This window comes from Camelus ferus, chromosome 13 (assembly GCF_009834535.1).
Source record: "Camelus ferus isolate YT-003-E chromosome 13, BCGSAC_Cfer_1.0, whole genome shotgun sequence".
Lineage (NCBI taxonomy): Eukaryota > Metazoa > Chordata > Mammalia > Artiodactyla > Camelidae > Camelus > Camelus ferus.
Window position 1 is genome coordinate 47,950,468 of NC_045708.1, and position 15,084 is coordinate 47,965,551.

Sequence of the window (15,084 nt, forward strand, 5' to 3'; positions counted from 1 at the left end):
TTCTGAAATGCACAACTAATTGTACATACAAAAGATGTGTATTTTACCATTATGAGGAAATGAATGCCTATATTCAACACTAAGCTTTAGATTACAAATATTTAGAATAAATACATTTATTTTGCTTCCTCCCCAACTAGTCTAACGCCGACTAGTATTCTGCAGTTCAATTCTAGCACCAACTAACTACCTGGTGTTAGCACAGATCCTACAAATAAGGGCTTACTCCCCAGCGGGTCTGCCCCTGCTTCAGACACCAGCCACAAGTTCAGGAGGTCCCCTGGCCGCCTACACTTCTGACTAACTGGCTTCAAATTTAGAGGTTCCTGCGACCCCTCGTCACGTTCAATAATTTGGTAGAAGGGCTCTCAGAATTTAGGAAAGCACTACACTAACGAGTACAGTTTTGTTATGAGGGATGTAACTCAGAAACAGCCTAATCTAGAGGCTTCGGGCTAGCCCCGGGGAGGGGAGGTGGGTCCCGGGTACGGAGCTTTCCTGTTCTTTCCCTGTGGGGCTGGGGCACACCTGCCGCCCGGCACCGGTGTGTTCACCAGCCAGCTGTCTCCACTGACCTAACTTTGGTGTCTAGAGTTCTTACTGGGGTTTTGTTATGTAGGTAAGACTGGCCATGTTACTCAACTCTACCTCTAGCCCCCTTCCTCTCCCGGGAGGTCAGAAGGTCAGGCTGATACCACATAGCTCAAACCCCAACCCTCCTGAAGCTATCTAGGGGCCCACCAGGAATCACCTCATTAACATAACAAAGACGCTTCGATCGCTTGGGAAATTCCAAGGATTTAGAGTTTTCCTTCCAGAGACAAAGACCAGTTAAATTCTTTTTTATACATATTAAAAGGTTCTTCCCTTATAGTGGATGGTAATTCCTAAAACTTTTACCCGCTTATTCTGGTTCTCCCTATGAAGAAGCACAGAATTAATCTGTTCCTTCCATAAGAGAAGCCTTCTAATATTTGAAGACAACTATTACGAAACCATAGTCTTCTTTGATTTTCTTTGTCTTCTATTCTCCAGACCAGTGGTCTCTTTTTGTTTATTTATTTTTGACTGTGCAGCTCTATCAGGAAAATATATTTTTAGCAGAGCCCCAATATATGCAGTGTATGTATCACTTCTGTGTCAATTATATGAATGCATTCATGTATTTAAAATGCAGCCCATATATTAAGAAATGATCAAGCCTAATATTTTTATTTTTAAGATGAAAGTAAATATAAATAACAGTTCTAATATTTGCTTTCTACACATTTTCTACCTCTTTGTAGACTATAGTTCTGTATTTGACTTTCCATAACATGTCATAGTATATGCTCTCTAGAGCCCCCCAACAAATTGTCCTCTTGTAGATAAACCTAGGTTTCTGGGTTGTCCTGAAATACGGTGTATACAGATGTGAATTTATCCCACAGATGGGTTCTAATCAGCACAGAATGCAGTTGGATTTCCTTCTTATGATCGTTATGTTTCTGTTAATGCAGTTCAAGATTGTATCAGTGTTTAAATAAGGATATTACACTTGGGTCTTTTAGAATGTATTATCCAAACCTTTGGGCTCTGGGTTGTCTTAAGTAACTTTTCCCCCAAATTATTTTTGTCTCTTCTTTTCATCTAAGATATGTATTCTCCACTCTGCCTTTCCACTCGGATTGATGTATGATCATGCGAGATTATGCTATTTTTTTTTTTTATTGTTGTACTACTTTGACAATTTTAAGGAAGATGTGTCAGTATCACACAGGTGGTTTTCTCATTGTGTGGAATGGCAGGGGAAGAGGATTAAATACCTCCCTTGGACAGATGGAAAGCTTCCGGAGAATGTACGGAAAGTTTCTTGGTGTTCAGGAAAGACAAACTATTAATAAGTTCCATTTGTTTTTCCTTTACTACGTCCTTTAGTATATCTTAACTACATCCCTTACTATATCCTAAACTTCACAGAGGCCTCTGAGCAAACAAAAATAATTATAAAAAGTCATAATTCTCTATAATTGTTTATATTGTATAATATATATCTACAGGCATGCCTCATTTTATTGTGCTTCACAGATACTGTTTTTTACAAATTGAAAGTTTGTGGCAACAGTTATTTGTCAGATGATGGTTAGCATTTTTTAGCATATTTAATTTGAGGTATATATATTGTTTTTTTAGACATAATGCTCTTGCACACTTAATAAACTATAGTGTAGTATAAATGTAACTTGTATATGCACTGGGAAACCAAAACAATTGTATGATTCACTTTATTGCTATAATCACTTTATCTGAGCAGCCTGGAACCAAACCTGCAGTATCTCTGGGTTATGCATATATGATATTTTGTATTTAAACCCTTGCTCTACTGTTTTGTCATTGTATCATTTTTCCAAGTAACGGACACATATTTACTTGTTTATTGTCTCTCTCTTCCACTAGAAGAGAGGAGACCCCATAACAGCAAAGATTTATCTGTGTTGTTCATCTCAGGTGCCTAGAACAGAACTGCTATTTGTAGTGAAAAACACTCAAATATTGTTCACTGATTAAACTCCTTCTTTAGGGGGGAGGGTATAATAGCTCAAGTAGTAGAGGATGTTAGCATGCACAAGGTTCTGTGTTCAATCCCCAGTACCTCCTCTAAATATAAATAGATAAACCTAATTATCTCCCCCCTCAAAAAAAAAAAAATCTCCTTCCTTTACCTCACTGTTGCAGAGTTTGTACATACCTTGTTACGTATGGTCTAGTCTGTAAATTTCTAAGTACTTCTCTTGTTGGCCTTTGCTGTCATCTAACCTGTGCACCACCATCAGGTTGATCTTCCTCCCACACCCACTTTGATTATGTTTCTCTGACCGTACTGATCTTTTCTCTTCAATCCAGACCTTTCACTACCTTAGAAATATATAATGTAAACATTCTAGATGTCTTTCTCTCTATATGTGTGTGTCTATTTTAAATTTTAACTAGTATATAATTACTTATGGTCTAAATTGTGTTTTTAACAGCTTTATTGAGGTATAACTGGTGCACGTTCGCCTGCACATATTTAAATTGTACGAATTGGTAAGCTTTGACATATGCGTAACCCGTGAGACCATCTTTGTAATCAGAATAATGAACATCTTCATTATTCTCAGAACTTTCCTTCTGCCTCTAACCCACTCCTCCCCCCACCCCCAGGAAACTACTGATTTGCTTTCTGTCACTATAGAGTAGTTTGTATCTTCTTGAAATTTATATAAACGGAATCACACAGTATGTGCTGTTTGGCTTCTTTCCCTTGGCTTATTATTTTGCGATTCATACACGTTGCTGCATGTATCAATAGTTTTTTTCTTTTTAATGCCGAGAAATATTTCATTCTTCAAATTGCATATTCACTGATTTGTTGAACATTAGATTATTGGCTGTTAGGGGTCATTACAAATAAAATTGCTGTGAACATTTGTTTCTGGTCTTCATGTAGACTTATGCTTTCATTTATTTTGGGTAAAGATCTAGCTGTAGGATGGCTGGGTCATATGGTAGATGTATGTTTAAGTTACAAGACACTCTCCCAACTGTTTTCTAATGTGGTTGAACCATTTTACATTCTCACCATCAGTGTCCAGTACTTCATTCCTTTTTATGGCTGAATAATATTCCATTGTATGCATATACTGCGTTTTACTTATTCATTCATCCTTTGATGGACATTTGAGTTGTTTTCACCTTTTGACTCTTGCAAAGAGTGCTGCTATGAATATTCATATACAAGTATTTGAATATCTGTTTTCAATTCTTTTGGAGGTATATATTTAGGAATAGAATTGGTGGGTTATTTGGTTATTCTATGTTTAACCTGATGAGGGGCTACCAGACTTTTTCAGAGTGCCTGTACCATTTTACATTCCCATAGCAGTATACACATGATCCAATTTTGCCATATCTTCATAGGCTCTGTTTCTTTGTTGTTTTTTATTAATTACAGCCATCCAAATAAGAATAAACTGGCAACTCATCATGGTTTTGATTTGAGCTTCTCTAATGACTAGTGATGTTGAGCATCTGTTTGCGTGCTTGTTGTCTATTTTTATGTCGTCTTTGGGGAAATGCTTAATCAAATTCTTTGCCCATTTTTAAACAGGATTGTGTGTCTTTTTGTTGCTGAGTTCTTTATATACTCTTGATACTATTTTAAATAGTATCGCTTTTTAAATTTCAATTTTCTGTTGTTGCTAACATATAGAAGTACAATTGATTTTGTGTATTTATCTTATATCCTGCAGTCTTGCATATTATTTCTAATAGGCTTTTCCCTTAGGATTTTCTGTATAAACAATTATATCATCTACAAATAAACACAGTTTTACTTCTTCCTTTGCCTTTTACTTCTTTTTCTTCCTTTATTGCAGTTGATAGAAATTTCCAGCATAATTTGTACATTGAACTGGTGAGAGTGGACATCCTTGTCTTGTTCCTGACTTTACATAGAAAACATTCATTCTTTTACTATTAAATACCTTGTTAGCTATAGCCCCCCCCCCCCCCCCGATTTCCTTTTTCAAGCTGGGAACTTTTTCTTCTGTTCCTATATTACTGAGAAATTTTATTATGATAATTACCAAAATTTGTCTAATGCTTTTCTCCATTGATTGAGATCATTATATGTGGCTTTTTTATTTTTGATGAATTGTATTGATTCATCTTGATGAATTGTATTGATTGATTTTTGAATGTTTAATCTTTTATTCCTAGGATACATCACACTTGGTCATGCTGTATTATAATCCTTTGTGTGTATTGTTGGTTGATAGTGTTGTTCAAGTCTTCTTTACCCTTACTGATTTCCAGTCAACTTGTTCTGTCAGTTAGTGAGGGGGAGGAATGAGGCTTAGTAGGAGACCTAGCCAAGATCTAAGGGTAAGGGCAGTTAGATGTGAGACTGGACATTTTCAGAGTGTTTTAATTCTGATTGTTTTAAACTGGGAAATACTGTATTCTTTAAGAGCTATGAAAATATATTTAATACTTTATAACAAAATACAGTGACTGAAAAATGAGAGGAGGTAGTGTTGAGATTTCTAGCTGTAATTGTGGATTTGTCTACTTTTCCTTTCAGTTCTAGAAATGTTTGCTTTATATATTTTGAAGCTTTATTATTTGGTGCACAGACACTTAAGACTTCTGCATCCTCTTGATGAATTGATCCCTCTATCATTATGAAATGACCGTCTTTATCCGTCTTTCCTAATGAACAATGTCTTCCTTTGTAAGCAACTTATCCTAATGATTTAATCTTTCCACCACCTATGGTGAAACTGATTCATTCTAAAGAAAGTAGTTTCTAATGGTCAGTTTTCCAAAGATGTAACGGATTGCCTCAACAAGTAACAAAAACTTAAAATGCAGTTTTTAAAGCATGGGATGTACTTGTACAAAAGATACTATTTATAAATTTCAAATATGTTTGATCATAGGATTATATGCTTCTTGAAGTCCTTCCTAAGCCTGACCTTCCATGATTCTAATTAACTATTGTATTGCTAGAGAATTTTGTATATTATGACTATTTCCATCTAATAATTAGATGAAGTTGCTTCATATATTTTCTATTTCATGGGGTTTTTTCCCCCCTGTATATTATCTATTTTGAAAATATATCTTTTGATGTGTACTCTGTATTTATACTCTTATACAGACTTGAAAGAGTATGGTTGTCATTTATTCCTCTTACTGACTATGTACAGTATTGTTTCTTTTGTTTTTATATAAATATTTTAAAAATATACAAATATTCTCTTCTCAATTGGATTATAAGCTTTAAGGACAAGGATTGTGTCTTGTTCTTTCCCCTCTATTCTGACCCCATGCCAAAATACCCCAAATACCTAACAAAAATATTCAGCAAATAATATGGGTTCAATTAGTACTATACTTATTAAAAGATGGAATTAGTTTTCTTGCACTAAGTACTAGAGAAAAGAAAGGCTAGCTTTGGTATTTTACCGTTAAGACAGGTGTTGGAATTTTAAATCAAATTTCAGGGTTGAGTCACAAGGAAAGGAGCCTGTCACTTTTTGTACAATGAAAAGGTCAGTAAATCATTGAACTTCCAATGAATTTGTTAAAAATTTGAAGAAATAGCCATTTACCCTTTTTGGAGTTTGTTTTATTTATTTTTAATTTCATATATATCATAAAGTTAAATGTTTACTTTTGTTTCCTTAAAGCAGTTCTTGGAACACCTCACAGCTTGCCACATCTGATGAATCCGTCCGTCTCCCCTGCATTTTTACATTTGAATAAAGCACATCAGGTATATAAAGAGCGCTGAGCACTGAAGCATCCAACGTTCGGAGTGAATGTTTTGTTTGTTCTTAACACTTTAAGTTCTCAAGAAGTTAAATGAGTATTTTTTTAAGTCCTTATTAATAAATATAGCTGCATAAAAATAGAACTTAAAAAGCATATCAGATCACATTAAGCAAATCAAAGCAGCATACTTACATTTATTGGTTCTTATTTGCAGGGCATTAAGAAGGGAAGAGGTATATTTTGTGGTATGTTTTTCTAGGAATGAGTAGCTCAAAACAAGTCTTATGTGGTCTTAACTCAAAGTATTTACAGAAAGAAAAAAATAAATGAACATTAACTCTTATATCTTAAAATTAAATCAGTGTTATAAAAATAATTCCTGTATTTATGAGAGTAAAACTATTTTCTTACCTTTTTCAGATAAATATTTTAAAATGTGTTTGTATATATAAATATCCATAATATTGGAGATAAACATTACCCACTGTATTCAGGTACCATTTCAGGTGTATCTGTATTGAAGCCTAATTACAAATCAAACCTCACACATACTAGATGTTTGTTGTAGGTTGAATGAATGAATGTCTGTTTCTAAACCCAGCTTTTTAAGGAAGAGGTCTATCCTTTATTTATTTTTCATTCTTAGGATCTAACATAGGCCCTTGTACATTATAGAGTCTTTATTCATTCATTTACTCAACATATTTTATTGGAAATTTGACATGTACTAAACACTCTGCTAGTCATTGAGGCTACAACACTGAACAAAATATTCATAGTCACTGTTCTAACAGAATTTCAATAGATAGAGAAAAAAAACATTTAACAGTTAATTACAGTAAGGTTTAAAGAGTGGTCTGAGAGGGGAGTCCAGAGTATTGACAATACTCTCTTTACCTTAAAATAAGAGCAAACTGCTTAATTTGGCCTTGTGGGCCTGCCCGAGCAGGTCTCTCCTCCTCCTTGTGGTCCTTGAGTATCACTGTCCAGCTGCAGTGAACTGGTTGTGGTCCTTGAAGGATTTTCTTCTCTTCTCCGTAGGTGTTTGCTCCAGCTGTTCCTTCTGCCTGGAATGCTTCCCACCCCAACACCACCTGGTTCCCCCAGGCTTCATCTAAGGCTTAGATCTCCGTGCAAGAGTTAGTTACTTGGGAAACCTTCCTTGAATTTGCCAATCTAAATCAAGTCCCACCACTATTTGTTCTCATAGCTCCTTGTATTTTCCCTTCATACACTCATCACCATCTGTAATTGTATGCTTTATAGTGATCTCCCTTCCTCAGGGAACTCTGAGATCCATGAGGGCAGATCATATTGTATTTCTCACTATGTAGCACACTGCCTGGCACATAGAAGAGCTCGATAACTCTTTGTTGAATGATTAAGTGAATAAATAAATGATTGAGTGACACTGACATCAAAGCCAGAAAGGGGAGAAGAGAGGGGATGAAGGATGAAAGAAAAGAAGGCAGTGGTGTGGAATTAGTTTTGTGACTGTGTGGTCACATCTTGTTATATTATTGAAAAAATTAATTAGTGTTGCCTGTAGCTGGGAAGCGGGGCATTAAGAAGCTGCTGCTTTGGCTCAGATCCACTGGGGAACTGAACTTTAAAATGAGTTGGGTTATACAACAGGTGGCTCTTCAAAATTAAACTAACTTAATGTTTTACCGTTTTCACAGAGCTCACTTCTGGGTAATACTTCTAATTTATTTCTTCAGAATCTTTCTCATGTACCAGTGGCACAACAACAGTTAATGAAGTTTGAGAATATTCATACTAATAATGTAAGTAGGGAATTACTTTTTTCTTTTGAAATGGGTTCATTCCTTTTGTGTAATCAGGCCGTTGGTCAGATCGTTTATGAATTTTCACATGCGTAGCTTTTCTTACTAGGTTGCATTTTGTTGCCACGGGCCGAAGTCTGACTTTCTTTTCTTCTTTTTGCAGAAACCAGGCTTACTCGGAGAAGCTCCAGCCCTGGTACTTCAAACCGCAGCAGGGATCGGGTCAGCGCTTCCACTGAAAACAGAGCTGGGCCATCTTGGAGAAGCACATAAAAGTAAATGATGTGTGTTTGCTGAGAAGTCAGTGAACAGATTAGAGATTTAAAGATAGTTTACCTGTGTTCTACTTTGATTTACAGGAAGGTCAGATTTGAGTTTTATTCACTTAAAATTTCAAGCACCCTCTTGGCTTTTCTATTTTTAATAGTAGAACAGTGTTGATAAGTTATGGACGGACTGCTTCCATGCCAAGATAAGACCTTCCCTGTGGGATATGCTTTAATATTTGATGAAGGTTCACAGCAGCGTGAGGCAAAGACACTGATCCCCTTGAGACTGACGTGCTGCCCACTGGGCGGACAGCACATTACACAGGGATCCGTTTAATTTTTGCCTGGATAAGAGACCCTTAGCTTTTTTTGAAGATTATCTGGTAATTGTAAATTTAAAGTTTGATTATCTCTGTGTTATTTTTCATGTGTACTTTGTGCTTCTGAAAAGATGACAAATTTAAACAGAACAATTTTTTTTTCCTTTATAGAAAAACAGGAGCATGGTGGTATGCCTAGATTTCTGATTTGAATGTGATTTTGAAAGGCACTTTCAAAGTTGATTGGAATTTGTTTGAAGTGAGCGTGCTGAGGGGGAAGAAAGAAGGGCTACTAGTAATAAAAAAAAAAAAGTCAAATTTGGATAGCATATTTAGCCTCTTGTACATAAAACCAACGAGTCAAATGATCAGATAATCAACTTAGACTATCGGAATTGACTTATGAGCTGGCCAGAGTTTAGCCAGTATACCAACAGGTATATAAATTTTTATGGTATGGTGGGGTCTATCCTAAAATTTAAATTTTATAGGACTAAAAGCTTATGCAAATGTTTATTATTTGTGTTGGGTTAAATAAGCCATTTGCTTTAGCATTATTGCTTTAAGAACACTGAAAATTCAAAGTATACAAATAAATATCACTAAAAAATAGAGCTGAGAATCTAAGTATTTAGTCCTAAAAATAATTTAAGAAGTTTGTTTAATGAATTGTAAAATATAACTTTGATTTAATTAAAATAGTTATCACAACTAGCTCTCTTCTTTTTTGACCTGTAGATTTTTAAAAAGTGGAATGGTTCATAATTTTCCTACTAAAACTTTCATTCCTTGTTATTTATTATAAACAAAAATGGTAAACTTTCATGTGTTAAACTTTCATTTGGTGCTTATCTATTCACAAATATTGATGTTTTTTGAACCAGCAGTGTGCTGGTGTTTAAAAACCATCTCTCTAGGTTAAAAAAGTAGTCTTGATTTGTAGTATTTGTGGGTTTCTGTATGTAAACACTCCAGCCATGGCTGATTTCAGGTTACCCATGTGAAGACTTTGAGTTCAAAAGCAAAAAAGAGAAAGTACAATTGATTCTTACGAGCTGGTGCAAGCTGGCTGAATAAATTTATTGTTGGGTTTAATCTAACTTAATTTTTGAGAGAGAATCTTTTTAAACTGAAAACTATATAAATTTTTTAAAATTATATATATTCCTTTCCAAAAAAAGTTACTGCTGTAACTTAAATGCCAACAAGTACATAAATTTTGCTCTCAGCTTCTAAAATATGCAATTAAAACTTGGAACTAAAAAAATATAACATCCTTGAGATGATCCTGGAAGTTGTTGAAAGTAAGAAAAGCATGATTACCATCAGAAGTTTTTGTTTTTTCCATATGGGAGCCTGCTAAATTACAACCTCTTACCTCACTTTTTAAATTTAACTGTTCTCCAAAAGGTAAATAATAGGTTTGCACACTTTTTGCCCACAAGTTGACAAAATCAGAAGGACTATTGTGAATAAGCCTTGTCTAATGCAAAGCCTTTTGCATTTGTGGTTCACTGCAGCATCTAATCTGATTCCAACTCAAACAACTGTAACAGCTGGCGTGGGCATGTTACCATTCTTTCCAAATCAGCACATTGCTGGACAAGCGGGGCCCGGGCCTGGGAGCACTCAGGAGAAACAGCCAGCCTCCGTGGGAATGGCAGAAGGAAATTTCTCAGGGTCACAGCCTTATCTTCAGAGCTTTCCAAACCTTACTGCTGGAGGCTTGCTCTCGGGACATCATAAGCAACAGCAAAGTCAGCCAAAAGGCCCGGAGATAAGTTCAGGGGTAAGAAAACCGTGTGTGTGTGCACGTGTGTGCGTGTGCGCGCACATGTGCGCACATACATATATATTCACGTGTACACACATATATGTGTATGCTACACACATATGCATATACTAAAAAGGAATATAGCCACGTGAATATTCCTTTTTAACTACATCTTAAATTATTCTAATTCTAGAGTGTTCTAATTTTTGGTTATTTTATAGCTGGTAAAATTTATGAAATACCAGGCAATCTTAACTATTTTTAAATTTCAAAAGAAGTTAATAATATACCTAAAGTATATAAATATGGATTACAAACTGGATAATTTCTATAACATGCCAGGACATGGTGACTTTTTCATGGTGTACATTTACTTCTCAAAATAGAAGAAAATATAATAAGAGGTTGAAAAAAAACTCTTGAAACAAACAAAAATCCATCTTTGATAAGTTATGCTAAATGATGCTTGGGACTCTGCTTTAACTACTTGCCAGTTTGTCATTAAAATAATTGTATAAAATGAGTTTTTTTTAAAGTCTGTTATTATAAAATATTTAAATATGAATTCTTTATTTCTATAAATATTTCCTTTTCTAAACTTAAATATCGGGTATTTTTGAAAACTACATATTTTAAAAATAAAATATAAAGTAATTTAAGTTCAGAATTTTGTAGTTTAGAAAAGTGTAAGACTCATTAATACTTATTTAATTGTATGATGACATTTATAAGGCTTTCTAAGTAAATAATAATGCTATTCTTTAAAATACACTCTTTTTTTTCTATCTTAAATGTATATGCTGTAGTTAATTAGGGTATTTTAATATTTAAAGGCAGAACAAATACTATTTTATCTGAAAAACTTCAGTGTCAGTTATTACTCTGGTCTGTTTAAAGAAATATAATTTTGATTTTAATGCTGGTTTTTTACCCAGTATTTATTGGTTCATAAACCACTGACATTTGTAAATGTTATAATTGGTAGGTAGGATAAAGTACATTTAGTTTTCATTTTCTTTGTACCCTAAAATACTCTTTGGTTTGTAAGTGGCGTGTGAGAAAAAACATTTGTCTAGTTGGTTATATTCATATGTCAAAATAGTAATATTAACTTTGTAGTGGTTTTGGTGTCACCTAGTCATGGCAGGTGGTATGGACAGAAAGCACTACAATCATACATTGAGAGGGCTAAGGCAGTTCTTCATAGGATGAATTTTAAACATTTATGTGCAGTATTAATTGTTTGAGTTATTGAGGAAAATTAAAACTTATATATGAATAGTCTGTATCTTTTTGCACAGACTCTTTAATTCATTAAAAGCACCAAGGTCTTTAGAAAAACTGGACTGGAGGTGGTTCACATAGTGGACAAATGAGAATGTACCTGGAAAAAGACTGCCCAAGTCGGGCAGGGCTGGGAAACCAGTCCTGGGAAGAGCAAGCGAAACAGATATATGGAACTTGGCAAGAGCTGAACAGCTGACATTTAATTTGACGTTACAAAAGACTTCACAGACTGATCTAGTCATGTGGTATTTTGTGTTTCTCCAGTGGGCAGAACAAGTCCAATAAGTATGACATGCAATAAAGCAGACTTAGGCGTAATATAACAAAGAGCCATTGAAGTTTTCGAACAAAGAAAAGGTTTGGCAGTTTCACAAAGATGTGAATGTCGTATCACTGAAAACAGTTAAGCAGACCCCAGGTGAACATCTGTACAGATTGTTGTACAGGTGATTTTCTGGCAGTAGGGGATTGGACCAGGTAACCCCAAAGTATGTTTTCCAAATATATCAAGATTTTGGGCTTTGTTGAACAATTGGTTAAACTTGGCTTTGGAGTTTTAGATTTGCATCTTTGATTTTAAGTTGACCAGTGATTCTTGATTTTGTTTTGTCAGAGTTACTTCTGGAGTTAAAAAGAGGGCTGGATTCTTAATTCCCCCACCCCTGAGAATTTGATTCATGGAGATAGGGATGAGATCTGAATTTTAAGTATATAGCTCAGTGGCAGTAAGTGCATTCACATTGTTTTTGCAACCATCACTGCTCTCCACCTCCAGAACTTTTTCATCATTCCACACTGCAGCTCTACCCACTCAACAGCTTGAGGTTCATCTATGTTTTAGCATGTATTTGAATTTCTTTTTTTAAAGGCTGAATAATAATATATTTATACACATTTTGTTTATCTATTCATCCACTGATGGACATTTGGGTTGTTTCCATCTTTGGGCTCTCGTGAATAATGCTGATATGGACATGGTATATAAATACCTGTTTGAGTCCCTGTTTTCAGTTCTTTTGGTTATTTACTCAAAAGTTGAATTACTGGATCATAATGGTAAATCTACATTTAATTTTTTGAGAAACTGCCATTCTGTTTTCTGCAGTAACTGTACCATTTTGCATTCCCACCAGCAAAGCACAAGGGTTTCAGTTTCTCCACATCCTTACTAACATAATGTCTCACCATGGTTTTGATTTGCACTTCCCAAATAATTAGTGATGTTGAGCATCTTTTTGTGTGCTTATTGGCCATTTGTATATCTTTTTTGGAGAAATGTCTCTTCAAATCCTTTGCCTTTTGGGATTCTTCATTTTGTTGTTGTTGAGTTTTAGGAGTTCTTTTTACATTCTGGATATTAATCTGTTATCAGATATGTGATTTGCAAATATTATCTCCCATTCTGTGGGTTTCCACTGTTGATAGTTGACACCATTTGCTAATAGTGTCCTTTGATGCACAAAAGTTTAATTTTGAAGAAGTTCAATTTGTCTGTTTCTTTTATTTTTTCCCTTACTTTATTGAGGTATAATTGACAAAAATTGAATATATTTAGGTTGTTAATTTTTAAAGTGTACAACATAGTGATTTAATATACATATACATTTCTGCAGTGACTACCACAGTCAAATTAATTAATGCATTCATCACCTCATATCACTTTTTGTTCTGTGTGTGTGTTTGGTGAAAACATTTAAGATCTACTCTCAGCAAATTTCATGTATACAGCGTACTCACGATGTTGTACTTTAGATCCTCAGAATTTAATAATTTTATGTCTGAAAGTTTGTACCCTTTGGCCAACATCTTCCCATTTCCCCCCACCCCTCCAGGTGCTGGCAATCATCATTCTGCTCTTTGGTTCTAATAAGTTGAACTTTTCTAGATTTTACATATCAGTAAGATCATACAATATTTGTCTTATTCTCTCTGATTTATACACACACACACACACCACTTTTCTTTATTAAATATTTATTATATAAACAGTTTCTTTATTAATCCATCACTGAGCACTTAGCTTGTTTTCATGTCTTGGCTAAGGTGAATAGTGCTGCAGTGAACATGGGAGTAGAAATATCTCTGACATAGTGATTTCATTTCCTTTGGATGTATGTGCCGAAACGGGATTGCTGGATCATGGTGGTTCTGTCTTGAATTTCTGAGGGACCGTCATGCTATTTCCTGTTACAGTTGTACCAATTTACTTTTCCACCAACAATGCACAAAGATTTCCTTTTCTCTGAATGCTTGCCAGCACTTAGATTATCTCTTGTCTTTTTGATGGTAGCCATTCCAGCGGGTGTGAGGTGGTATCTCCTTGTGGTTTTGATTTGCATTTCCCTGATAACTAGCAGTGGGAAGCTGTTGAGTCATACAAGTTCCTTTATACACTTTGGATAGTAACCTCTTTTTAGATACATGGTTTGCAGACATGTTCTCCCATTCCATGGGTTGCCTTTTAATTTTCTTGATTGTTTCCTTTGCTGTAGAGAGAAGCGTTTTAGTTTAGTTTAGTTTTTTAGCACTTGTTTGTTTTTGCTTTTGTTGTTGTAGCCAAAAAATCATTGCTGAGACCAATGTTGAGGAACTTTTCCCCTATGTTTTCTTCTAGGAGTTTTATGATTTCAAGTCTTATATTTAAATCTTTAATCCAAATTGAGTAAATTTTTGTGTATGGTGTAAGGCCAGGATCCAGTCTTATTCTTTCCTGTGTGGACATACTATTTTCCCAGGACCATTTATTAAAGACATTGTCCTTTACTCATTGTATATTCTTGGCATCATTTTCAAATATTAGTTGACTACATATACATGGATTTCTGGGCTCTATTCTTTTCACAGGTCAATGTGTCTGTTTTTATATCAGTACCATGCTAGCTTTTTTATTCTTATTTTTGTAATATTTAAAAAAATTGAGGTACCATGCTGTTTTGATTACTATAGCTTTGTAATATAGTCTGAAATCAGGAAGCATGATGCCTCCAGCTTTGTTCTTCTTCCTCAAGGTTCTTTGGCTACTTGGGGTCTTTCGTGGTTCTATATAAATTTAGAGATTGTTTGATCTATTTCTGTGAAAAATCTCATTGAAATTTTGACAGGGATTGCACTGAATCTGCAGATCACTTTGGGCAATATGGACAATAGTAATTTTTCCAATCCACAAACCCAGGATATCTTTCCAGTTACTTGCATCCTTTTCAGTTCCTTATATCAATGTCTTTTAGTTTGCAGTGTACAGATCTTTCACCTGTTTGGTTAAATTTATTTCTAAGTATTTTACTTTTGATGATATTGCAAATAGGATTATTTTCTTCTTTTTCAAATAGTTCACTGTTATTGTATAG

The 15,084-nt window shown here is 34.7% G+C and overlaps 1 protein-coding gene across 4 annotated transcripts in view; it reads left to right on the forward strand.

Moving 5' to 3' along the window:
* The window catches only part of RAVER2 (ribonucleoprotein, PTB binding 2), a 98,108-nt gene that overhangs the window by 38,993 nt on the left and 44,031 nt on the right, over positions 1-15,084 (forward strand). The window contains exons 6-9 of one of the 4 annotated variants that reach the window (XM_032494482.1): positions 6,216-6,301; positions 7,983-8,087; positions 8,251-8,362; positions 10,197-10,465. In XM_032494482.1, coding sequence (XP_032350373.1) covers positions 6,216-6,301; positions 7,983-8,087; positions 8,251-8,362; positions 10,197-10,465 — 572 coding nt within the window. The remainder of the gene's footprint in view (positions 1-6,215; positions 6,302-7,982; positions 8,088-8,250; positions 8,363-10,196; positions 10,466-15,084) is intronic. The other 3 variants (XM_032494484.1, XM_032494483.1, XM_032494485.1) reach the window with 3 other exon arrangements.